Source organism: Osmerus eperlanus, chromosome 18 (genome assembly GCF_963692335.1).
Source record: "Osmerus eperlanus chromosome 18, fOsmEpe2.1, whole genome shotgun sequence".
Lineage (NCBI taxonomy): Eukaryota > Metazoa > Chordata > Actinopteri > Osmeriformes > Osmeridae > Osmerus > Osmerus eperlanus.
Genome location: NC_085035.1, coordinates 5,509,995 through 5,536,494, shown reverse-complemented (window position 1 = coordinate 5,536,494; position 26,500 = coordinate 5,509,995). Strand labels below are relative to the sequence as shown.

Below are 26,500 nucleotides of genomic sequence, written 5' to 3'. Positions count from 1 at the left end.
TTTGCGTGTTTTCCTGCCACTATGTTATAGAAATGTACCATGCATATTTCATGACACGTGGGTACAAATATCCTCAGCGGATGTCAAATGCCCGTCCTTTCTTATTCGACATGGGGCATGGTGATCTAGGAAGTGATCTCGCCAATCATATATGCCAATCCAATTTCACCACTCGCATTCCTTCACCTGGTCATGGGAGTTCACAGCTTTAATCTCCCATGTCACTCCCATCCTGTACGGTCAACCTAGTCCACCCTTCATGGTCTTCATTTAGCCCGTCCTCTGCAAAATGATTTCCTAACTGCCCCAGGATGTCTGTGTGGCTAGGACTGCCAAATGTGGTCTATAAAGTAGCATAGATGCAGAAATTGATTGGACAAGGCTGTAATCCGGTTTGTCACATCTAACTGAGCATGAAAGCTCAGTGATCCCACCATTACCCCTGCTGTCCTCCCAGAATGTGACCTCTGTGTTCAGCTCGTGACCTGACCCAAGGAAGCACCAGCAGGTCACCAGAGCCTTGGATCGGTTTCGCGTATGGATGCTGCGGTGGAAATGTATTTTGAGAATCAATCGTCAAACTGAACTGAATGTCTTTCATATGGATATTTACAGATATACATCATGCGCAAAACCTGAAAGGAGTTCAAATAACCATCACCTGCATCAGACACAAAACTGGATATCTGATCTCAGACGACTGAACACTGGTGCCCTGTTGACACACGTTATTTACTCATGACATATGACTTGACACATGTAAAGATCCATTATGATGCGGTACATATTCATAATTTAAGGAGTCTTTTCTGTAGTTGACACAAGACACATACAGCAGTATGCGGCATCCCAAGAGGTACACGCTTCTACTATGTATGTTGAACTTCGGTGTTGCCATGGGTCACAGTCTTGGTTAATAACTTGGCTAACAGCTAAGAATAGTACTGTTACAGCTAACTGACATTGCAAAAACCACAATGGACTAGATGTGAAGTGGCCAGTTACAATGGCTGATGAACAAACCTTTGTAGAGTCTTTATCAGTATTTACCCTTAGATATACAGTACACCCGAATGCCAAACTCGATTTTTGGTTCAGGAATGGTTTCACAGCGAATCATCTTCTGTTCATGTGTGGGATCAAAAACCTGTCCTTTGTTGCTCTCCTGAAATCAGCAAAGATGTTGTGTTTTGTCTGATTAAGTTCAAATCCTGGATTACTCAGCATTAGTGGAACAAAGGATTTGTTAGATGGTTGTATTTGTGAGCAGGGTCATCTCTGGGACAAGGGTTACATGAACCTGCATGCCCAAGCAGATAAACAAAAGTGACCAGGTGACAGTTGAAGACTAGAAAGGGATTGTGTCACAACATGTCAATCGTTTTACAGAACAGCTGTATGTGTCACGGTTAGGATAAACCTCTTAAAAGAATATTGTTTATGCTTACAGTGATGCCGGACTAATTGACTGACTGGCTGACTAATTGAATTTGCAGATAATTGTTATGAACTGTTAATATTGATGTTGACGTTCTAGGAAGCTCAAATATTATGAAATATGTCTATTTTATGCTAGGTTTGGTTCCAATTGCATTGGATGAGGAACAGCTTAACCAGTCTCCCCAGCAGGGGTGCTGGCTGCCTCTTAAATGTTTGCTAGCATGCTGAAAATAATTCGCAAAGGCTTGTAATTAATCATCATTGACCCCCTGCCGCTTATCCGTGGATAGTTAGAGCTAAGTCGCCGCTGACAATCGGTGTTTTCTGCCTAACGAGAAGAATTTCACTACAAACAACAGTCCTCTCTGTTTATGGGTATAAATGGGTATGTGTCGTACAGAGATGGAACCAATACTCAATACCCACTGACTGTAGCATGTAGGGCAAATCCATACTGTGGCTGAGAGGGACTCTACACAATTATTATACAGACCAACATTCTGGCCCACCTACAGTGAGTGATGACCCCAAAGCCAAGTCGCTGGTATTGTCTTTGTCAAATTAATTGGGCTGCTCAAAAGCGTTAATGAGGCTCATTGAAGTCATTATTATTACGAACAACAAACATTTATTATCCCCCTATGGTGGACACAGCTCAGTTTCATTCTCTGTGAATACCCGTTTTTTATTTACAACCCTTGATGTGAAATTCATTATAGTAGATGGCCTGGTGTGAAAAGGTAATGCCCTACTGGTTATCCCCCTTTCCCAATCAAATCCTATTGAGTTAAATACAGCAATTTATTTGTGGCTAGAAACATAAAACTTGCTAATCTGCCTTTCAATTACATTGTGCCACACTGTACTGAATCAAATAGAGGAAATAAACCAGTATATTTACAAACCTACTGAATGATTAGTATACAGGTCTTTCTGGTTTATCTATATCATATTCTGGATGAATAAACACCCTTTACAAACAACAAAGAGTTATAGTTACTAAATCATTGATTAATAACAGCTGAGTATGGGGAGTTTGTAGAAGTCTGGCCCAGTTGGAGGTTTGCAACAATAGGCAGCACTTCCTCAAATTTGGCTGAGATACAAACGAGAGTCTTGGACCAGTCTTCAACATTCACCCTCTCTCCGCCAATCAAAGATGGGACAACAGCAGGACCGGCAATTGGCCTACCATGCTTCCGTCGTTGCCCTTTAGTCCTACTGTAGGCCTTCCCAATTGGGAATTCAGTCGCGGTACTTCCTTTTGAATGACGTTTTGTATCTTGAAAGTTTACAGAGTTGTTTTTGTTGTCATCAAGGAACAGCATGGGAATAGGGGCAATCAAGACCAACGTTTGCATATTCACAGGGAAAGACAGTATGTGTTCAGGTGTGCGGTGTGTGGACACAAGAGGTGACGCCATTTTGAGAAATGTTCCTTGATCAAAGGGAAATGAGAAACGTCCATAGAAAAATTGTCATATTTCACTTGAGGCCAACATTAATATTTATGTCTTGCCTTTCGGAGTATCTATAGGTCAGCCGATAAGACACCGTTCAGAAAGGGGAGTTTAGCCTGCTAGACACTTACTCACCAGCATAAGGGACCGAATACTATCCTTTCTAAGAAAGAGTCAACCTGATACTGGCTACTAAAGCAAAGAAGAAGAAAAAATCTTTAAATGTTATGAAGGAACAAAATGTCTGACAGACACAAAGTGGAATGGAGGAGAGGAGATACTAGACTCTCAATGCAGATGAGAGTCCTTCATCTGCTACAGCGGAAATTGGTGGGGGCAAAGGGAGGGAGGGAGGGAGGGAGGGAGGGAGGAGGGGAGGGGAGGGAGGGAGGGTGGGAGGGATGGAGGGAGAGAGAGAGGCGCAGCTCTGACGGAGCATTAATGGGCTGGACAAGTGGACGTGACTGTGCCTCCCCACCCTTATAACAAGGCCCTACAATGGAGCTGCCGACCAACACAAGCACAGCACTGCAAGGCTTGGGGCCTTTTCTCAACGCTTTGGATTAAAGGAAACTCTCAGTATGACATGAAGTAGTCACATGTTAAGCATTTTTTTGGAAGTCACGGTTCTATGATAAGAGGGGCATTATTAGGAATATATGTCTTTAAACTTGATGGTTTAGTTAAGTTCCCATTTATCTTGATATGAAGTGAAAAATAACACAAGCCCACTGCTGTATCCAATTATAAACTGCTGTGAAATCGATGAGAGATGTACCAAAGTGTACATTACAAACAGTAATGTACAGTAATGTAAGTGCCTTCCTTAGTGTTTAGAAATTAAACCACTGCACTTACTCTCATTTCACTTAACCAATGTGCATACTAAGAGTGTATAAAAGCCTGTAAACAGGAGTAAGCCACTTTAGATATGCTTCAATGGTCTCAATATTAAAAGACACACAAATCGTGGCCATAAGTGATTTCCATCTCACCGTATGTCAGAAAGAGTAGACTAGTTCCTGCAATCACTGAGTGAGCAGTTCTGCTGGTCCATCTGTGAGTCAGGTCACCCCCCCTCCCCCCTACTCTCTCTCTCTTTCTCTCGTCATTCAAAAAGCTATTACGGGCCAAGTATTTATCTTGCACTGCCTTATCTATGCGCCAGCATGACCTAATAACAAGTGTCACACTTATCTATAGGGTGCCCTGGCTTTCTCTCCATCCCATAATCCTCAATAGTTGTGTAAAGGCCTAATACTGGCCACTGGCCCAGGCCACCTGACAGGAATAGATACACTTAGACTACTAAGAGTGGACTTACACAACAGTCTGACATGCAGCTAGTAATATATATATATGTGTCAGGAGACATGTATTACTTGCTGCATGTCAGACAGAACAACAGGCAAAAGTTAATGGGGAAGGAGAGACAGGGAGAAAGAGGGAGAGAAAGAGAAAGCGTGAGCTGCTGCCTGTCAATAGTGACGTTGCCACAGTGGTGTCACTGAGTTTAGCCAGGATCGATAGTTGCTGTGTCACTCCGGGCTGTAAGACATAGATAGCGGGGTTTTGGGATAATCTCATGAGCTGCGTGCTTGTCACGAAGCAGTGCTGACAGGGTAAAGTGGCTAAAGTTCAGAAGCTACTCAGCTACTGAGGATAATAAGGGCACACTGGAGATTACGTGAGCACATATTAATGGCCTCACCAGGGCTTTGGTGTACAGGTGGCTCATTATGACAATCCGAGGACCTACCTATCTTTTGGACTTTGGTGTGTGTAATACAGGATTTGTTTAGACCTGTGCAAAAGCAAACAGGCATGCGACAAGTTCAGTATACAGAAAGAACAAGTAGATTCCTCTTTAAATCAGTTGATTTGTGTGACTTTGGGTGGAATGGTGCCCCAAAAAACTGCAATGGTACTGCTTATTCACACGCTGGATTGTATACAGACTTCTCTGAGCCTTCACTTTTGTTGCTACAAAATAAGCCGTTGAATGCAAAGGCTGTGATAAATCTTCAATATCCTCCAGTTCCACTGTAATTGGATTAATTGAAATAAAAGGCTTTGTCATCTCCCCCCCTGCAAAGTGGAACTAATGAGATTGAGAGCGATTAATTGAAAAGAAACAGGCAGAGACGGGCGTTTTATGATTATGCATGAGACTTAACTCAAATGCGTTGCCAAATATGTCTCCCGAACCACCAACAAACTCTCACCTACTGATGATTGGACTCTTGTCGTCCCTTCTCTCTATCCCCCCCCACCACCACCACCACCCACCCCTGTAGTAAACTCTATAATAGTTTCTAATTTCAAGTGTCTCAGTCGGCAGTATTTTTCTCTAAGTCAGAGACTATTAAGTCAACTGCTTCTGCATTCAGACAGCTTCCTTAGCCCTATCTTTCGATCTTTTTACAAAACGTTTTTCCAGGTATTATAGATTTGTCAGAGAAGCAGAACCTTCAGTTTGAATGAGCTCGCCAACTCTGAAGAGACTTGGCAAAGACGTTCAAATGGATGAAGAGGCCCAAAACCTCCAGACACTTTCGCACAGGCACACAGGGCTGCATTCTAATCAAACTTATTGAAAACCTTTGAGGGTCTCTCTCAGGACTCCAAACCACCTCTTACTCAATTTGATCAACTGAGGTTTGCTGAAGCGAGGCAAACCTTCGAAAAATTAAGTTTTTTTATTTAACGGTGGCAACCGTAGGCTTGGTTGGTTTGTGGAAATTGTGGTCTGTGAAATAACCGCACCCTCTTCTGAGCATCAGGAAACTTTAACTATTTATCTCTTATGCATATTTTAGATTCGTTCAGAATGATATATTATAAGCAGCGAAATATGCCACAGCTAAAATTGTATTTTTTAGGGAATGTGTTGGCAACCTGGCCTGTCATAAGAGTGGTGAGGTTGTCATGAAGTTCCTCTATGTCAGTTGAGGTGGCAGTAAAACTCGTGAACAGACAAAAAAAACGATCAATCTTTCATAGTGTTTGACTTCCTTTCTTTCTTTTTTTTATACCTAAGTTGCTAGACTCTTTTTCTGGCTGTTCCTCAAGAGTCTGATGAACTGAAACCATTCAATTTTCCACAGATTTTGCGCTTGTGAAGGCTAGCTGGGCGAACGGGAGATGGGCGGAGACAACCCCAGCCCGGGGGGGGGGGGGGGGGGAGAGAGGGAGAGATTTCCCCAGAGGCGACGGAGGAGACTCACCCAGAACGGCCAGTTCGCAGGACGCCGTGATGTTCTCGTTCTTGTTGAGCGCCACGCAGCTGTACGAGCCCGAGTCGTCGTCCGTCACACTGCTGATCAGCAGGTTACTCCCCCCCAGCAGAGCGTACTTCTTCGACCTGGCGACACCGGAGAACAAGAACGACAATCACAGACACGACAACGGCTGGGAACAGCCGACATTCACATCCCCATTCGAAATCTACCGACGACAGTGCGGAGGGTTCAATCTCACGTGTGCATCCGCTCGGAGGAAGACCGTTTGGTTGGTAACCGTGTGTCGACCCAGTCAGAACCCCTTGGAGATCACTCACCTGCTCTGGATGATCTCACTGCCTCTCATCCAGTGGAAGGCAGGGGTGGGGAAGCCCGAGGCGGAGCACTCCAGGACGGCATCCTTACCCTGGAGGACGGTGGCTCTCAGGGGCCTCTGGAGGAACGCCAGGGTCCGGCTCACGCCAGGCTCTGCTCGAAGAAAAGCAACCCCAGGGGAGAGACAACGTAAGAGGCCGCTCCTTGTCGCTTAAACTGACCGGTATCGCACGCTGGGATGTTCGTCTCGGATCTTGTTGCAAATGTGGGCATTTTCCTCAGGGAACTTTTTTTGGGCGGTGGAAACGGAAAGCAACTCTGTACTGCAGTGTGTCAGTTGGCAAGTTGCTGCAGTTGTGCCGGGTTTTGTTTTAAATAGCCGAAGGGAATTTTCCTAGGAAGGCAGAAGTGGAGGAACTCTGAGGAAGCCAAATAAATCTGTCGAAGCAACATTGCTCATTTAACCTTCAAGCTAGTTCGACTAAATTCTCCCCTCTGTCACGCAACACCTCAGACAGCCACTGCGGCTTTACACAAGTCAACCTGAAATCCTCTAGTGGGGTTCCAGTCTGAGTGCTCTCACTCCAACACCTGCAATTTATATGGACACCTGATTGTGCATCCTCAAGACCGCAGTGGAACGGGGAGCCATGCAGCTACCCAGTGATTTGTCTGACAGCCAGTCAGGCAGACTAAGGGTTCACGACTCCAGAGCAATTGCCCCTGAGATTGAAACGAAATGGACTGACCCTGTGCAACCTCGTGCCTCCTTTCAGGGGTATGTAGACATCCAGAGGGGAATCCACCTAGCTTGTTAAGAGTGTAGAGAATGTTCCAGAGCGGGTAAAGACTCAGATGGAAGAAAGGATCAAATAATAAACCCTTAGCTACTAGACCAATCATATCCCTGCTACTATGCGTTTTGACTTTACAGTCCAGAAATAATTTCTCCGATTTACTATTGTGGGAGCAATATGTCTTGTGAGTCCACAGAGAATGTCATCATATATGAAAACAATTGTTCACAACGTGTCCACTGCTTTGAAAACGTGTTGAAAATCTGTCCTTGGTTATCCATGATCCATAATCGGTAAACCTGGTATGTTCTTTTACAATGTATTATCAGCATTGCATGCGATAGATGTATGGGTATATTGAAGAATGTCACCCATATGATATGCAGCACAATGTGAGCTGTTTAAAGCGTGGTTCATAGATGTGGAAAACGCTTCAAGGCAACTTGAAAAGTGGAGCTCATTTGCAAAACAGCAAAACAGCGTTGAAAATGAAGATCAAATATCTAATCAAGACTTCACAGGGTGAGAGGTGGATGAAAGGGGTAGGAGCGCGACCATTTTAATGTATTCCTGGACACGATTCGAAAACCAGGCAAATCAACCTCAGGCACAAGGCATCTGTCAGCACATTAGCCATGGACGAAGTGTTTGCATTCACAGTAAAGGACTAACTTGTGAATTGCATATTGCACATTATGGAGACCTCACAAGTTACGATGGCACGGCAAGGGTTTCACTGAAGCTCCTCTTATCAAATCGTATCCCTGACATTTAAAGTCAACTTCTGATAAAAGTCTAAATAAACCAGTGTTTTTTTTAAATTACTTTGACTTTGATAAAAGTCATTTAAATTGGATTAAACTGGATTATGAAATAGTTTCATGGTGATTTCACATCTGAACGAAGAACAATACATCTGAAATGTCACTCAAAATGAAAGAAGGAATTAACAAATGATCAAAGGATTATATTATCTGAAAGTGGAACCAAATTCAAACACAGAATTAGTCTGATGAATATTCCGGAGACAACCTGAACCTGAACACCATGGGAACAACTGAAAAAATAATCTAAACCTGATGCAAGCCCACTTGTGGGTGAAAGGATTGGACATTCAGTACACAGTAATAAGACAAAGTTGAAAACATCCATTGTAAAACTGAGAACAACAATGTAAATGTATCCAAATAACTAATAAGTCTTACACACAGTACAGCCAGTCTCACCCCAAAGAACATTACAGGATGTGCTATAAATTCAACAATACGAAAGATATTCAAGGTGCTAATTATCTTTGTTTACTGCAGCGCCCGTGCAATTTTATGTACTTTTAGAAATGAATAACAAAATGTCTGAAATGACCTCAAGCCGGCAACCAGAACACTAGCTGGCAACGAAACAATTAGTCATTTTATTATGGCAAAACAATCCAAAACGTACTGTTATTAAAGCAAATGCTGTCAAACTTAGTGGAGGCAGTGTAAAAACATAGTAAAGGTTACCTGGCAACACACGGAGCTCTGCATCTGTGCCAGTGCGGGCACTGCCAGGGTTGTCTGCCAGACAGCGGTAGGTGGCCGAGTCGGGCGGCTGCACCTTGCTGACCTGCAGTGACCCGGAGGGCAGCACCACCACACGGGTCTCGGGGGTTAAGGTCAAAGGGAGGTCCTCCCTGTTCTTCTGCCAGCGCACCAGCGGCGTGGGCTCCCCCGTCACCTCACAGCGGAGCAGGGCCGTGTCGCCCAGGTAGGACGACACAGACTCCGTCGGGACCACCAGTTTTAACGGACCTGAGGAGAGGGGAAGTCAAAATCCATATTTGTCACGATTGAGATCGTCGATCTGTGGGAGCGTTGAGGCAAATAGCTCTATTTCAAAATGCATTGGATTGCTATGCAGTATGTGGTTCAAAGAGAACAGGTAATGAAAAACGTTAAAGACCAAGTGTCCTGGCGCAATCAACGACATTATGATGAGTAGCCGAATCTTTGTTCCCGATTCCTGTTCATCCCCATTCGTGTGTTTGCCTCTCTCTTGCCTCTCCTAACAGATACAGAGTAGCCAGTGTTAACCATGTTATCATGAAATGTGCCACATCTGAGACAACACGGTAACAGTGTAGGCCTCGATTTTAAGGTTGTGAGGATGACTTGCTACCGACTGTGGAATCTATGACTTGGTTGCTAAGCGTTACTGATGTTTCTCCGTGTTTTCAAAGATCTTCTATCGTGAACATGGCTTTCACAGGGAAAATGGACTGTACTGTACTAAGTACTGGCAAAGCCGTACTTAGTAAGACAGGCTAATCCCTAAATATGACATCATATTACAGATAGACTGGCTGCCATGATTTCATTCCAAATTATTTCGGAAATCTACATGTTGCTAGGGGCTCAACTGTGAAGCAGACAATTACTTCCTTGGCTCACTCATGTATTGATTGTCAACACATACTGGATACCATACATAATTAGATATTTGACGGGACTTGCCTTGCCTAGCACAGAGAAATAAAAGCAAGGGGCCTATGTATGCAGCTGTTGACTGTCAAAAGGCTTGACCAGAAATAAGTTCCCATCATTTGGATCTTAAAAGTCTCTAAGGTGTCTGCAAGAGGGGATTCTGGACGTTTAGAAGAAGGCCAAAGCCATTAGAGGCTGAAACATACAAATCAATATTTCCATACATGTGCCAGTGCAGCCTGACCCTTGAAAGTGAACAAGCTTTTGTTGTTTGGCTGAAATGGTTAGTCTCAATGAGGCCTTTCATGCTTTTCACTTATAAAGGATAAACCTCCACTTGAAGAGGAATTACTCATGGAGAAAAGCTGAGTTTGGAGAAGGTTAGTGTGCGAGGGTATCTGAGATTTCTTTGTCAGACTTGTCTTCATTAGTGTGCACTAAAGGGGGATTGAGACATTTCAAATTCACTGGGATTGAAACCAAGTGAATATCTCCACCTCTTTAATCCATAAGCTAGCCTCGGGGCTCCAGAGTCACACAAAATCTCACTCTCACAAACACACACAGGGTCGCTCTCCAATGAAATAACATACGCTTCTTTCCTGAACCGGTTGTCCGGTCAGGTTGCACTGTCACCTACTCACATGGCAGCCTTCTGTTTTAGGTCAACCCGTAAGCCTACATGATCGGGCCCTTGCAGTGGAATAGTAAAAACCACGTTTACGGTAGATTGGGAACGGGTTTAGCAGTGTTGTCAATGCAAACCGTTTCCTTTGTGTCCCCGAATCGCTAATCCTGATAGAATTTAAAACAAATCCCATTAAAACCACCCCTCTTTGAAACCTGAGGTATTGGTTCTAGAAAGCTGCTGACATCAGAGAGAGCAGAGAGTGAACTGGCTTTCCCCAGAGTCTCTCTGTTCCAAAGAGAGAGCTGAGGGCAGGGAAGGATGAGTCGTCAGGAATAATCGGCCCCAGTCTCTCCAAGGTTGGAGGCGTCGACTGCTGGTTGGATAATGGCCTAGCAGTACAATCTAAACAGGCATCACAAGGCTGGATGACAATGGTCCGCTGGACCAAGTGTCCTCAATCAACTGCTTGACTCCAAGCCTTTTCACTACAAAGGAAGCCGGGGGGGGGGGAGGAATCGATACCGCCACACTGCACCTCCTACGACCAATGATCACAGGGGTTTATGATATTGTGACATTCCACAGTTCCTGGTCCTCTAGAGACCGGATTTCCCACTGTCAGTAAATCGGAGAAAAGTAGGTCTAATCAGTCAACAAAGAAATGTTCCCCCCCACTAGCCGTAAACAGTCGTTCTCAAAAGTTGAGTTATCAGAAAAAAGGGGCAAGTGAAGATATAAATCTGTTTCGTAATGGTTCCGCGTGACATTTTACCACTACACGAGGACGCCTGTGCGCACAAGATGGACGACACACCCAGAGACTTCAACAACCCAGCTTCACGCACGAAATGTCGTCCCTCTTCACACCTGGTTCCATGAATGTATGAACGAATGAAGTCCTTCAGCGCTAAACAAATACGACGGCTTAAAAAGGAACGGACGGAACACTGGAACTCGGAAGGGCAAAAGTTGAAACGTTCAACCTTGTCCCTCTCTCCCACGTGTGGTTCTTTCTAGTTCACAATAACACGTTCTTGTCTAACACTGCTTTCCATTTCGATGAGGAGCGGCTGCCTTGCATACTTAAGACCTGGGGTGAAGACCCAGGGCATCTGGTCTGCAAGCCTGCTCTGATTAATTTCAACAATCCCAGTTCTAATCTTCTGTTTGATGCGAAACCCCCCCCCCCCCCCCCCCAGAAGTCTAACAGCATGACGCCTCGTGCACACGATGAAGGCTTTGAGGCCAGACCCCCAACCAAAGTACAGTAAATGTACAGTTCAGTCACGAGATAACCATAATCCTGGCTCTATTCAGTCTTGTGGTATTCAATTTCACAAGCATTGAGGTGGAACTGCACTCCATTTAAAACCTCCACAGAAAGGTAGAAAATATATATAGGCTATACATTATATCCAAATTGACTTCTTTCAGCATCCTGAGTGTGTGATTTAAAAAGAGTGCCATTCTTGATCTTTCTTGGTTTTTGCATTGTGTCTCAATTCCTGTTTGATGCTTAAAGTGGATAGAATTATTGAGAATCTGAAAAATATGTTTCCAATTTTAAAGCTTTCAGGACTGGCGCTACCAGTGTCAAGCTAGGGTTTGCCACCTAAGGCTTAGAATGTGAGGTTGCCAGTTCGACGTCGATAGCTCGGGTTGCCAGTTTGATGTTGAGAGAGATGTAGTTGCCAGATTGAGGTCGAGAGAGGGTTGGTTGCCAGATGTACTTTGAGAGGAGGTCTGGTGGCCAGTTTGAAATGTAGATACATTAAGGAGTTACCAACCTTCATGACAAACAGAATGGATGGTCAGTTTGTGATCGACATAACTGCGTGGCCACATTGCCCATGTTGGACAGACTGTGAGGTTTGGAATTTCTGGTTGGGAGATTGCGAAGTATAGATCGGCAGTGTCACACTGTTGGTGGTTGGAGCTGCCAGGTTGAGATGTAGGGGTATTGGATTGCCAGTTTAGGACTAAGGAGATTGACGCTGGCAGCTTGAGACTAAAGACCTTTGAATCCACCTGCTCTGAAGCGACCGTGTTGACACACTTGGGATAAGCAGTCAGATCATCTTAAACAGAAAGTTCTGAAAACAGTAAGCAGCACCATAAGTAGACTCACCCGCCGGCAACAAACTATGTTCACAGAAAGATGACTACCTCCAATGCATACACTGCTCACTTTAGCAGGTGATGAGATTTTCTTGAATCTTGACAAGGAGATGAATGTATGAAATATTTCGGTGCAATAAACTCCAAGACCATTTGGATTTACACCTTACAAATTACAGATGTACAGCTTTTTCAAAGTGCTATTACTCCCTCCAAGCATATTTCATACATTTTCTTTGAGTAAATTAGGCCTTTTACGATAGACTGTAGACTTCCAGGGAAGATTTTTGGTGGCAAACTGCTAGCTACCGTAGGTTTCCTCCAGAAACCCATAATTGAGATTGCCGGTTCCCGCACTTTGTTTTCCCAGTTGATTTAGGATGTGTCTGCATGCGAATGAACCAAAAGTGCCCCTAAATCAAATGAAAGAAAAACAACGTGCAAGTTAAACAGCAGATTTGTCACCGTTCCCGTTCTCCTCAACCTCCTCGGAAAAACTAGCAGGGGAGGCCATTTGAGCTGTTTCTAGAGTGCAAGGGAAGGATACTCCCATTCACTCCCCTGCAGCCTCTCAAGCCCTGAACAGACACCTTCATTAAATGGAGATTACTCTTCTGCCTGGCGTGCTGCATTAGAGCCATAATCTCTGCTGCATAACCTTTACAAGGCACCGGCAGAGAGACTTAACCAGGCTTGAGCATACAGCCGCACTCGCACTCACCCACCCACCACCAGGCTGGGAGAGGCAGGCAGGCAGGCAGAGCCGGCTGATGCACAGATACAAACAGGCAAAGCCATCCGAGCCTTAGTCAGCAGTTTATTCTGCTGAATTAAGACAAAATATTAGCATGGCGATGCGACGGGGCACTTGAAATGCCTCGGCTGTGATGAGGGCTGATGCAGGAGAAGCACTCACAGCTTAACTAGGCTGCAGCAGGGGGAGAAAGTGGTGGGTCCAGATAGGATGCTGCACTTGTGCCGAGGCTGAGGCCGGGGGCTGATGCTAGCAGGAGAAGAGGCGGGGGTCTCTGGGGAGACATGAATCCTCCAGCCAGTAATGATTACCTCTGTCTCGTAAATTCTGCCCTGGCCAACATTCGCCTGTGACATTTACCTTGTTCAGCATACGACGCGTGGCCCACACAGACAAGGACACATGCAGGCAAAGGGAGAGGAGGAGAAGATGGGCTGTCTGTCTGTATAACCTTTTGACTGTTAACTCCGCATCCAAGACTGTCAAACAAACACACAAAAAAAGTTGTCCACTAGATGATTCAAGGCCAACTTTCAAAGTCACCAAAGAATAGAAACAATTCTTCTTATTTTCGTCATCGCGAGGAGAGAGAAAGAGAGGGAGAGAGACGAGACTGTTGCTGGACAAACCCCTCATGAATTCTGCAAAGTGTGCTGAAATGTCCCATTCGGTGAGTCAATGCCTGTTGTATGCTCATTTGTTACAAAGGGAAAACAACATCAGTCCAGCTCCTACAGTAGGCTCTCCTCTTATCGTCCTCCCTCAGAACAGAGGCTGCGCACAGTCACAGTGCGGGTCCATAGTTATAGTGCAGGCATATCCCAGGGAACATCTTTTTGGACTGAAAACACATTTTCAGCGTCGTCATCCTTGCATTCATCCCTATCTTTAGAGAAACCATTTGTCTGCAGTGCCTTCAGTTCCTTCCCACAAAGCAGAACCAAACACAGGGCCTTCCTTCTAATTAAAACTGTAAGCAGATGTCTTTGAGGTGATGGCACCGGCGCTTAATTGAATATTTAAGCTGCGATTCTATTTGCATTTCTTTTTTATGCCAATTCCTTATCAAGCACGCGTGCAGTCACTTGAGCATTTATATGTCGGATTGTTTGCAAAACAACAATAGTATTGAAATAATTATGAATTATTATGCTGACTTCCATAATAGGAATCTCATGGTATAGAAGGAATGGATGTGGTATAGGAAGAGGGAACAAATCCATCATTTTCAACCAACCAACCAACCAACCAACACATTAAAAACAGCAGTCATGCATGTAATGCATGCCACTTTCCTCCAGTGTATTTCTAATTCAAAAGGCTGTTTGGCAAACCGATGTTGAATAATGAGGCATTTACAGTGCAAGGTCCTTACCCTGTCTTCCTGTTATGACCACTTTCAACAGTTGTTTTTCCCACCTAGGCCACCATTCCGAGTTGGATCGTTCCAGACCGCGCCGCAGTATGCCCATCAACACGCAGGCCTATCATCCATAACGCTACAGCCTCTGCTTCGACGGTTGTTTGCGGGGAGCGGCCTGCACCTTCTTAGCCCCTGTTGTCCCGGGGACCGTGTTGTCCCGCCCTGTCGATCAAGCCTATTAACTAATCATCGCACTCTTCCCCCATCATCCCAGGCCAGATAATTGGCTGAGAGAAGGGGTCTCAATCTGTCAGTGCGTTAGCTCCGCTCTCATTAGCACCCTAAGGAAGCGGGCGCCTCCGTGCAGAGCAGCTGGGCTGGACGCCTCGCACTCAAATATCTCTAATTGATTAGGAGGCCTGTGACCTCAGTGCAGAAGGCATAAACAAGGAGACAAAAGAAGGAGAGGGAAAGGGGGGTCGACCAAACTTTTTTTTTTTTTTCCTGTGTGTGTGTGTGAAGGAGAGTTCTGTTTTCAGGATGAATATTGCCGTTTGATTAAAACCATCTATTCTATTTTAGGGAAGCAAAAGGTGTTCTCAAGATTAATAAAAGATGCGCGTCATTCTATGTAATTATCCAGTAAATGCTAAAGTTATAAGGAAGTGGAGAAACGAGTACAGAAAGTATGATCGATAAACATCATTAATAATGTGCTGGGTGCAGACGTCAATTATAAAATCTTGGCCAATTAGCAGATTTCCTGAGAGCTGTATTACTTGACCCACTGTAACTCTGAAACTAGATCATTCTAGGCCAATGTACTTACTGTATGAAGCTTACATTGTCATACAGAAGCTCACTACTAGCCTGAAAGAGGCTCTGCTTGACTTACAGCACATGCCAAGGACATAAGCCCATCTCCCCAATCTATTGCAACATTGGAAAGGGATTTTTGGTACACTCAAATGTTATTTCAGAACCGATTGAATGTGTATTGCCTCAGAGACGTAGAGATGATGTAACAGTAGATAATCACTGTCTCCCATCAGCCATGTGACCAGCGCATCGCTCAGGAACACAGGAAGCCTGAGAGGAATTCTGTCATGTAAAAGAATCGTGTGCTGAGCCAGAGAAAATATGAAGGAAATAAATTACGTCGCATAAGAAATTGCTGATGAAGAAGTCATTTGGGAAGAGGAGCAGCACTGCTTTGAAGTACACCAAGCTGACACACCCGTAGCCCACACCGCCTACTCTGAAGAAAACTTTGCGGAATCTACACAAAACGCACCTGAGGTGGCATGAATAATATCAAATGCAGCGAGTGTTTCTCATTGGACAGCCGCGTTACCAAAGAGGGGCAGCGTGGTCACAACCCTAGTGTTGTAGGGCGGCACAGTGGGTTACTGGTCAGATAAGATACAAAAATCTGGCTTGAATACTGCTAAATGCTCATATTTCATTTTGGCATTCTGGGCATAAGGTATTAGACATACCAGAGGAGGTCCTGACCTCCCTGGGGTCCGAAGCAAAACTCTGCTGAGGGGCCGTCCAACCTGACCCGTGACCCATGTCAACTATTTGCCATTGCCACACAGTCAAACAAAAGCTCGATGGTTATTATTTACTGAGAGATGTGGATTCACGTCTAACAACAGTACAGCATTCTATAGACCTGATGGGAGATCTGAGGGCTCAAACAGGCGACTGCAGTGGGTCTGGTCCCCATCACCCATGGGCACAGTTCAATAAACCAACATGCCTTCATGTTACACTCTGGACACCCCAAAAAGAGACAAACATGGTTGAAAGCCAAATCCATGCAAAACACAAACACAGAGTTCTGTGGCTGCCTCATATTTAAATAACCAAAACCAGCATCACAGCTTTGCTCTGCTCATAAAACTTTGATTAGAGGGAGGAGTGGGTTGAAACGCTTTTCCCGCCAGTCCTAGAGGGGGAAACTTTAAAGCGAGCCAGTTCAACAACATACTGTTTATACAAATCACTTCCATACCACCAGGTCTCAGTACATGGAACAAACCATTGTGGTGAATAAGTCCTCGACAAACTGGATTGATAATGGTTAGGGATTCATACTTAACCTGTGATCTAAAGGCAAAATAAACAAGTTGCTGTCTTACTTTACTGGTCCTCCACAACCGTCACCTGACACGATCAAATACAAAGACGAGACAAACTACCGCTGACGCAGTAGGATTTCCACAAACGGGATCAATCCCAAACTCTCAGCCTCGACTAAACTACTGCTCGCTAAAGGGGGGGGGGGGAAACATCACGATCGACACGTGCAAAAACCACCCAGATGTTGCCAGATGCCAGGCGCTTGAGGTGCCCGTCTTGACGAATCCCGAAAGAAGATATCAAAAAACCACCTTGCAGGGGAAGACGTCCTCCCTCATAAATCACGTCCCCACCCAAGTCATTAAAACGAGCTAGCGGTAAACAGTCTCCCAACATGGCCCCAAGGACCGGGACTAATGAGTTATGACTCAAAGAATGCAGAGTGAGGACGGAACGTTTGAGAAACCTGTGCGTTCGTACGCACTTTGAAACGTTCCCCCGTTCGGATGAAAGGTTTACCCATTAAAAGGGACTCCCATATTCCCCTTCTCGTCCCTGCACATTCCCCTGAATTAAACCCAAAGCCACACACCCCCTTCCCCCCACCCCCCTGCCACCCCCCCCCCCCCTTCCCCATCCAGGCTAGTGAAATATTAATGCAGTCTGGGTAGGAGCCGAGGCTTCAGAGAGCAACGGAGACGCTCGGCTTCAAAGCCCCCGGAGCCGACACAGGCAGCAGGGGGGGGGGGGGGGGGGGGCAGCGGGAGCGACGTCTCCAGGAGACTGTGGCGTGGCCCGGACTGGCGGGCCGCATCGACGGCAGCTCAACCCTGGATGATGACAAGCTGTCGCTCCCAGCTGCGGCTCAAAGTATCCCTGGCACACACCGGGAGCAGCCAATGGGGGGAGAGGGGGTTTCAAATTAATCAGCCGTGCGTTCAATATGGTGAGCGTCCCAGATTTAGCTAATGAGAACCTGTGTGTCGGGGATTATGGCGCTTGGTAATGGTGGTGGGGCTCACTGGAAAGGTGAATGACTAGAGCTGAAGATGCCCTTTAGGCAAGTTTAAACGCTTATCAGCCATTCCCATGAGGCTTTAAAAAACAACCAAATAAGCTATTATCAATGCTGAGATAAGCCAAATCAAGTATACTGTCACTGTTAAATGAATACTATGTACTCATTATCAACCACTTTCCTTTGTAGACATTACACTTGATATACCTGCTCATCTATTTGGGCCATAAATGTTGTTGGAAAATATCCTATTAGAAGGATTTCAATGAATCAATAATCCCTGATAGGAGGTGACAGCACCACATCACTGGGGCACACACACACACCTGCGGAGGTCAATCCGACTCTGGTTCTCGAACGGTGACATGTTCGGTCCTGTCGCCTGTCCGCGGCCTCACACAACCCTTCCATCATCCCCCTCTTCCACCGTGACGCTCTCCATCTCCCCCTCTCCCCATCTCTTTATGTCCCTTCAACTACCTCTCTCTCCCTCCTCTCCTCTCCTCCCCCCCCCTAACCCCCAGTCTTCCTCTGTCACTCTTCCCCCGATGCCTGCCATCTCCATCTCCGTCACTCTGCCACTCCCCCCCCCCCCCCGCCCGCCCCTCCTCCATCCCTCCTCTCCTCGGCTTCCACACAATAGGAGAGTAATCAACAAAGAGAGTTCCCACTCTCTCTCTTTTTCCCCCTCCTTCTTTTCTCTTCCTCTCCCGACACCCAGCAGACACGTCAACACGCAGCCTATGTGAAGGGGCTGAGTCATGCTGGCCTCCTCCGACTCTCACTTTTAATTAGGGAGAAATACCACAGCACTCCCTGGGGAAACAGAGACATTTAATTGCTCGATTTAGAAGCGGCTTCCAGTTGGCTCTTTCGTATGATGGTGAACGCTCAACAAATGGGGAGGATGGGGCCTCTGGTGTTGGTGTGCACGTCTGTGCGTGTGTGTGTGTGTGTGTGTGTGTGTGTGTGTGTGTGTGCGAGCGTGTGCAGGAGTGTGCGTGCGTGCAGGTGCAGGAGTGAGGAAGGCACTACAAGGGATGCCGATGCCTCTCACAGCACTGAGGAGGGAATCGCTTGACCCCTTTTTACTCTGATGAGATTAGACCTGGGAAATATTGATCAACGAGCGAGTAGGTTTACGTCCGAATCATACATCAAACTCAAAATTGCAATAGATAAAAGGACTTTGCATTCATTAGCGCCGTGCATTTAAAGGTTTCACGGATGGCTCTGGTTCTACCCAGCAGGATTGCCTTTAGAGGGTAAGTGAAAGCTGCTCTAGAATGTGTTGTAATCTCATTTCTGCCTCGTCTCCGCTGGTGTGCTCACGTGCCTCGCTGAGGCCGCGCACGTCTGACGAATGGGAGCACGGCTGTCCGCGGGTGGATTTGTCAGTCCTCCAACACCACCAAGGTGAGGTCAAGGCCAGGCACCGCCATTACCCTGCGAGGGGGGCATCCTCCTCTCCTCTCTCATCCCTCTGGCTCCTCCGTCTCTCTTCCCATCCTCCCTCCCTCCCCTGCTCTGCTCTCCTCCCACGTCCGGACATCTGACCTCTCTCCTCAACTCCCCTTCACCCCCCCCCCCCCCCGGCCCCTTACTTCCCCATCCCTCCCTCCACCGCTGTGGAGAAACTTTGTCTTATCAGTACCAAAGTCTTTTGGCTTGGACAAAACTTTACTTTGTGAAGGGAAATTGCCTGATTTCCTCTGAGTGAACCTAACATTCATAAGTACTGGTTCATAAAAGGAAGGCGCTTGTCCTGTTAGCTTTCCGAACATGTCAACCAAAGTAAGAACGTTCATTTTCAAACAAGTTAGAGCTGCAAATGCTTCGAAGTTTATTCTCTAGTAGTCAGAGTGAGCTGAGCAATCTCAGTCGCAAGAAAGAGAAGTTGTTAAATTGCTCAAAGGCTCCAAAACAGACTATCAACAGTGTTTGATATAAGCTGACACGTCCAATATGCCCCATTCCAAAAGGAGCTTTAGATCAAAATTGGATCTAGATTCAAGCCACTCCTCTCACAAGTCTCATTAGTTTTGAGTGCATATCAACACAGGGCTCTCCAAAACCTTATCCATTGGTCTGTGTTTCTCGTGTTCAGTGCTTGTGTGTGTAAGGGTGTCACTTGAAAGTTCTGACAATGTTTATGCTCTCTCCATCTGACTTGCCATCCGCATCTTCTGCCAGTTAATCACAGGCCTGCTGGCAACTCTTGTAATGTATTCCTGGCAGGGCCAGGCCCAGCCAAGACCGCTTGGAAGACCACGAGCACTTGTTGTCCTCCATTCACATCTAATCTAACTACAAAGCAAGAATCTGTCTTTCTGTCTGTGTCACAATTATCTGGAGGAACGGGGCTTTGGATGAAGTTGAGAAATGCGTCTGGTGACGTGCGGTGCATCTCCCTGCGAAAGTTTGTTAGGGTGAGCGGTTTGCGACCGACAAATAGAAACGCGTTCGCCGTATACTGGTACTTTTAGGAGCATTCGTCGCCTAGTGCTCAGCCCAGTGCACCAGCGTTGGCGGAAAGCGCCTCAGCAGGACAAATAGCGACTGCATATGGAGCGCTTTCGCAAGAATCAAACAGAGCAACAGGCTCCATGTAGCTATCGCACATTTCATTTCTTCATGAAATGAGGTCAACATGGGGTCCAAAGTCTCAAGGATAGGTAGGCTAATAGCCTCCTGTCATATGAAGACACCGTCAAAAGGCATTAAAGCATGGGTTCGCTTTATATCCATTACCACATAGTGGCTAACATTAGCTACAGTGCATCAACAGGCCGATTAGCCAGCTTATTATGTCTAACATAATAAGCATAAGGGGAGTCAGGCGGCTGAGCGGTGAGGGAGTCGGGCTAGTAATCCGAAGGTTGCAAGTTCGATTCCCGGTCATGCCAACTGACGTTGTGTCCTTGGGCAAGGCACTTCACCCTACTCGCCTTGGGGGAATGTCCCTGTACTTACTGTAAGTCGCTCTGGATAAGAGCGTCTGCTAAATGACTAAATGTAAATGTAACATAATATTCTCCTTATTCATCACTTGGGAAGCCCCAGAGTACACTGTGCTCTACGTATACTGTACTTTCCCTAAGTCAAACATTTAGCCTGTGAACATAAATATCCCCGCATCAAAGGACGGCACACAATCATTTGCATTACAAGGGACTCTCGTGACATTTCGTTGGAAATCTCTTTTCATCCTTGAAGATGTCCTACTGTATGCCTGCTGCTGAAACATGAAAGAAGTTTTACAGCCAGCAGGAGAACGGTAGGCAAAGGGGAGCCTGCCAACAAGCCCCAGAGCACCATATTGGGGGGGGGGGGGCATGGGGGGGCCTTCATGGCCAATCAGTCTGACTGGCACTTAAATCTCACCAAGGGGCTCCATTTGGCATTAATGCTACACTCAAGATTATCCGTTTAGAAACATGGCTGGACTCGGGCTGCCAGTTGGCATGACATTAAAGACACCAATGTCACTTTCAGTCGGGGCTTTGCGCTTGCCTGCCGTTTCCATGGTTTCTCCAGGAGAGAGGGGGGCATCTTTTGGTGGCAGGGGGGCACACCTCATTCCCCCCAACAGTTTAGGAAGGTAAAACGTGGGTATATAACATGCAGATATCTCCGGCGCGGTCAGAGGACGCTTCCCCCAAATCATGTGGCAGTTGCCTTTCTCTCTGGACCAACGCACATGGCGTCTGGGAGGGAACGCGGACGAAATCAACGTGGTCTGTCCTAGCCCCTGGTTCAGGAGGCCCGGAACTCATCTCTCTCCTTCTGCCCTTCCTGGCCCCGCCGATCGGCCAATCCTCCGGCCGTCTGCTCGCCGCTGAAGCCACATCCCCCCGCAGAGTCCCAATCAGTCGAGTGTGAACACATGCCCCCCCCCCTACACCCCGCCCCGTCCGGTCTTGTACTCCAGAAATCGGGGTAGGGGGTGGCTGGAGGAGGGGGAGTCTGCCGAGTTCAAGCCTGCTGCTCGAAGTTTATCTCCAGATGCAGGGCTAAACACACAGGGAGAAGGCTTCGGTTGCCTTCTGGTCGACCCGGGCTCGACACCCGCAGGGCTGGCAGAATGCAATCTAACTGTACCCCCCTCTCCACGTCTGCTCGCGCAGATCTACGGCAGGCCCGGGTACAGCTGGGGGGCCCCGAGTCCTACAGTGATCTTGATTATGTTTAATGCATGTGGGAGGGGTGGCGGGTGGTGGGGGGACACACACATGAAGTGAAAGGGAGTAGTTGCGATTTGGGGAATGGCCTCGTATGTCATGCGTGACTGAACTTGCAATACCCCTTCCATGCTGAAGGCCTTTCAAGGCAGACGCCGGCTCTCCGCTCCCACCGCTCGACACCGCTTTCTGGGACTTCAGTGGCAAACCGAATACGGCACTCAAAGCATCCTGGGTAAGATTTCGCTGAAGAGTTCAACGAGTCCTTCACCCGTGCGAACGGAATTTTCTCGATTTTTCAGAGCTACAGTGTGCATGAAATACCGTTTGTATTTACAACCCTGTCAGCCCACTTGATTTCCACACCTGACAATCCCCTTATCCATAGCAGATTAAACAGAGCCCATCAGGGCTCTGCTTCGGTCCTGGTCTCTATTGCCGGTAATTAGACCCCTGCATGTTTTAGTTAAACAACACTTGCCCCTGCACTGTTCATCATTAGACGGTTAACTAAGCGGCTTTGTCTCGGCCCAGTGCCTCTGCTCTGCCTCCCGCTAGCGCGGGTCAAGAGCCCTCCTCTGTGATTCATGATATCGAAGTCCCCCCGCCGTTCGTAGAAGGAGGAGATGGGGAGGAGATAGTCCTCCTCGCTGTGTAGACTTTCCAGCCCTGTGTAACATGGGATCAGAGGAGCTCAAGGCTGCTCGGCGGGTCGCCTGTGTGTGTGTGTAGTGTCGAGGAGTTGCTGTTGTGTTTCGGCAAAGCGTTGTTGTGGACTCGGAAACAGCTCTCCCGCAAACCTTCCTTAAGTCGCTTGACACTGATTCGAAGCCTATACAGAATCACCAGTGCCTTTATAGTTTCCTGGGTGAGAGACAGCTCATCTCCCTTTCTAAAAGGATCACTAAATCAATGATTAGGCTCCGATTTGCAATCCTATCAAATTCTCTTTTCCATCAATGTGAGCAAAATAAGTCAGTCCGGTATTAAACCAAGGGTCTGATAAACCATTAGAGATATAGAAATATATAGAGATTTTAGCAGCAGCACATTGATAACAAGAGCCTCAAGCTCTCCTTGAAGAAATCGTCCAGGTATATCTCCACACAGGCAGGTGTCTAAAGAGCGCTTACCAGACACGGTGACCTTGGCCGTCCTGCTGATGATGGCCCCAAGACCCTCCAGCGTGGCGAGACACTGGTAGGAGCCCTCGTCCGGCCGATGGTGACGCGAGTGGAGAACATTCTGGACCAGCAGGGACCCATTGGCCATCTCTTGCCTCCTCTCGTCCACCAGCGTGCTGAGCAGGACGCCGTCCTTCTTCCAGCTGATGAGCGGGGTGCCCTGGTCCGACTGGGCCTGGCAGTCCAGCTGCAGGACTCCGCCCCGGACCGTCACCGTGTCCTGGGGCTCCTGGGCAAAGCTGAGCTCCACGAAAGCCTGCGATGACTCTGCGCCTGGAGGAGGGAGGGAGGAAGGGGGGGAAAGGGAGGGTTTAGTCTGGGAGACGAGAGGAAGGAAGGGGAAACCCGACGCCGCGATCTGCGGCCCGGGGCGTTACGGACACCGCCTCTACCCCTTCACACTTCTCACGCTTTTCATGGGGGCGTGCGGTGTCCCTTCTTGTTCATTCATTGGTGAAGCTGTCGTCAATGACATACCAATGAATTTGTTGTATACTGTTAAAGGGCTGGATTTAAGAATACCAAATGCGGTGCCAGTAATGTCAGACAGAAAGATGATTTGTGGTTAAGTATCTTGAGAGCTAAGAGTACGTCCCTACTGTTCAGAATAAAGGTCCATTAGTATTGACCTACTGACCTATCTTCAAGGGCCTCGCGCTATCGCACGTTTAGCTTTTTGACAACGCTACTGTTTAAAAAGCCACCCAGCAACTCTCATCTTCTTGAAAGCTGTTAAACCGCAAAATCCAAACAGATGAATTTCCACATTTCAAAACAAACACGTTCCCAAGGTTGAAGGTGGATGGGAAATTGCTAAATGAAAGCAACAAGAGAATTTCTTGAATAATTTGGAGTGAGTGTATTGATGATTGCATCTGAATTGCAGTAGATACCGGATCTAGCCGGTTAGGGAAGGGGCTATTTGAAGTCCGTCTGCCACACTGCTCTCTTGCATGTCTGCTTTGTTTCAGCATGCACCGTTCCAGTGCTACAGTTCATCCATATTTATACTTTGGCACCCATACCTGGACATGTTTCCCCATTCTGCCTTTGTGTTTGCCCTGTCAGCAGAACACCACGCTGGGATATAGTTTCAATCAAAAACATAAACTTTAAAGGGCCGTCTTTTATGTTTTCACTCCTCTAAAGTATGGATATTTCAGCTCCATTCTGTGTTCTGCTTGGAAAACAAGAAATGTCCTGAAGGTGCTGGATGATTCTAATGCTAATGTGAGTACCAGCAGAAAAGGAAGGTAGCTCTAGCTCAATACGCACATCTCTGTCATGCCCAAGTGTTTGCACTTTATCACTTAGTACAACACAAGCTATACGAAAAAAAGGCTTTCCAGTTTATCAACGCTATGAAGTCTGAAATTCCCTTCGTCTGTTGATGAGAATTTCAACGAATGCTTTGGTGTTTCTCTCCTGCTTTATGGTGTTTCTCTCCGGCTTTATGGTGTTTCTCTCCGGCTTTACCTCCCAGACTGCGGGGTCGTCTTCGTCTGCGGACGTCTGTGAAATATTACAACTGGAACAAAGACCCAGGACCGGGTGTGGAGTTGGGGCTCTCACAGATAAGACACAGAAAGGGGGAGGGGTGGTGGGGGTGAGTGGGTGGGTGGGTGGGGAGAGGAGGTGGGGAGAGGAGGCATCAGCCTCTTCTGATGGTCCGCCCATGCCATCACGAGAGAGAGTGCAGTGTAATTGAAAAGACCTGTCTAACTCCCCACTTCCCTCGCCTTGGGCGACAGGGGGGAGGAGGAAGTGGTGGTGGTGGTTGTGGGAGGCGGGGGCCTTAAAAAAAAAAGCGATGAGCTGACAGAGAAGGGGGACGGGAGGGGGAGGGGGGAGGGGGGGTCTGCATACCAAACAGCGCTGCCACTGACAGCCCTGCCGTAGACAGAGAGCAAGACTCCTTCAGACACTGGGAAATAACACACAGTACCCCAGCCGATAGTGGAGACAGCACATTGCAACAGTAGAAGGGCATGATTCATTAAAAGGGTACAGCTAACCCTAGGCTATTGGCTCACCGTCGAGTCAATAAAGAGGCTTTCAACCACTCCGCACCCCACTCACCACAAGTTCAATTATGACTCTTCCAAAGGTTTTCAACAGGCATTGTTTGAAACGGGATTCTCTTTGAAAAGCTCATTTACATCACCCACCAGATATTCAGAACACTATGCAATCCTAGAGATATCATAGGCAGTTTTTAATGGTGAAAATTGTGATTTCGACCGAGATACACAGAACAACACTGTTAAACTTTGATACGCGCCTTTGAAATATTTCAAACGGACTAGGCATGAGGTGGAATCCCTTTGAACCCTTGCATTTACGACTCCATCGATTCATGGCGGATGATATAACGCTGGATGATATAAATGAAGAGTCATGGCATGGTCTAGCCTTTAACTGATCCCCAAAGAGACTTCAGAGCCCTCAGCTCTGACTTGGCTGGTCACAGTGCCTTCTGTAATCCAGTGCTTTTTTTTGCATCTGCAGTGTGAGATATCATCTCGTGGCTGATATCTCTTCATTGCAGTGTCTCATCCGAGCGTGGTGGACCGTCTCCCCGTGCCGCTATCGATTCCCCTTCAACCGCCGTCCTCTACCTTTCCTTCAGTCTTAGCGTTATCTTGACAACTTCATCTCTGAAAGCTCACTCACATTCGACCCCCCCCCCATCGCCGACTCCCTCTGACTTTCTCTCTTCTGACCAGCTATCTCTGTCTCTGACACGCCCGCACACGCCACGCCACACACACACACACACTTTTTAATTACTTCCTCTCTATTTCTCTCTCTCTTTCAGGTGTCCTTGTGGTCCACCTGCTGGCCGATTCTATCGGACTCGGTCCTGATCTCTTCCACAGCTCTCTCTCCCTTCAGCTCCTGTTCCTCTGCAGCCCCTCACACACATTGTCGATGCCAGAGTGCATCTGTCCGCCTGCAATCTATTTTTGCAATATTCCTCCTAATCTCCTGTCAATACACTCTGACTAAAAAAGGAACATTCTCCCCTTATCTCCTCATTCAGAAGCGGCTTACTGGGTGGAAAGTTCCTTTTCCTTAAGCTTTTCTTGACTTAATCCAGTAATAGAGACGTGCATGCCTCTCCAGCCAACCCCCTCAACAGTCTAAGATGGGAGAGCACCAGGACGTGCGCCAGCCGGGTGCACTTGTTTACCTCTAACATGTTTAACGGCATCTGGTGAAGTCTAAAAATGCCTTGCTTTTCCCACGCTGCTGTCACCATCAGGTATCTGATCAGCTGCAATCTGTCTGCAGGCCTCCCCTTCCTTACTGCACTCACCGGGAATGACAGGACATATCTTCATCTAATATATTCATTTGTCTTGTAAATATTTCTTCAAAATTCATGCTTTATTGATAATGGGGATCCATTGAGATGAATGTCTATTTAACAAACATTCTGCAGTG

At 46.9% G+C, this 26,500-nt stretch overlaps 1 protein-coding gene across 1 annotated transcript in view; it reads right to left on the bottom strand.

Moving 5' to 3' along the window:
* The window catches only part of dcc (DCC netrin 1 receptor), a 132,568-nt gene that overhangs the window by 66,907 nt on the left and 39,161 nt on the right, over positions 1 to 26,500 (bottom strand). Inside the window, exons 2-5 of the mRNA XM_062484829.1 lie at positions 23,003 to 23,326; positions 8,757 to 9,044; positions 6,460 to 6,610; positions 6,128 to 6,264 (exon numbers count right to left, since the gene is read on the bottom strand). Of these exons, the coding sequence (XP_062340813.1) occupies positions 6,128 to 6,264; positions 6,460 to 6,610; positions 8,757 to 9,044; positions 23,003 to 23,326 (900 nt within the window). The remainder of the gene's footprint in view (positions 1 to 6,127; positions 6,265 to 6,459; positions 6,611 to 8,756; positions 9,045 to 23,002; positions 23,327 to 26,500) is intronic.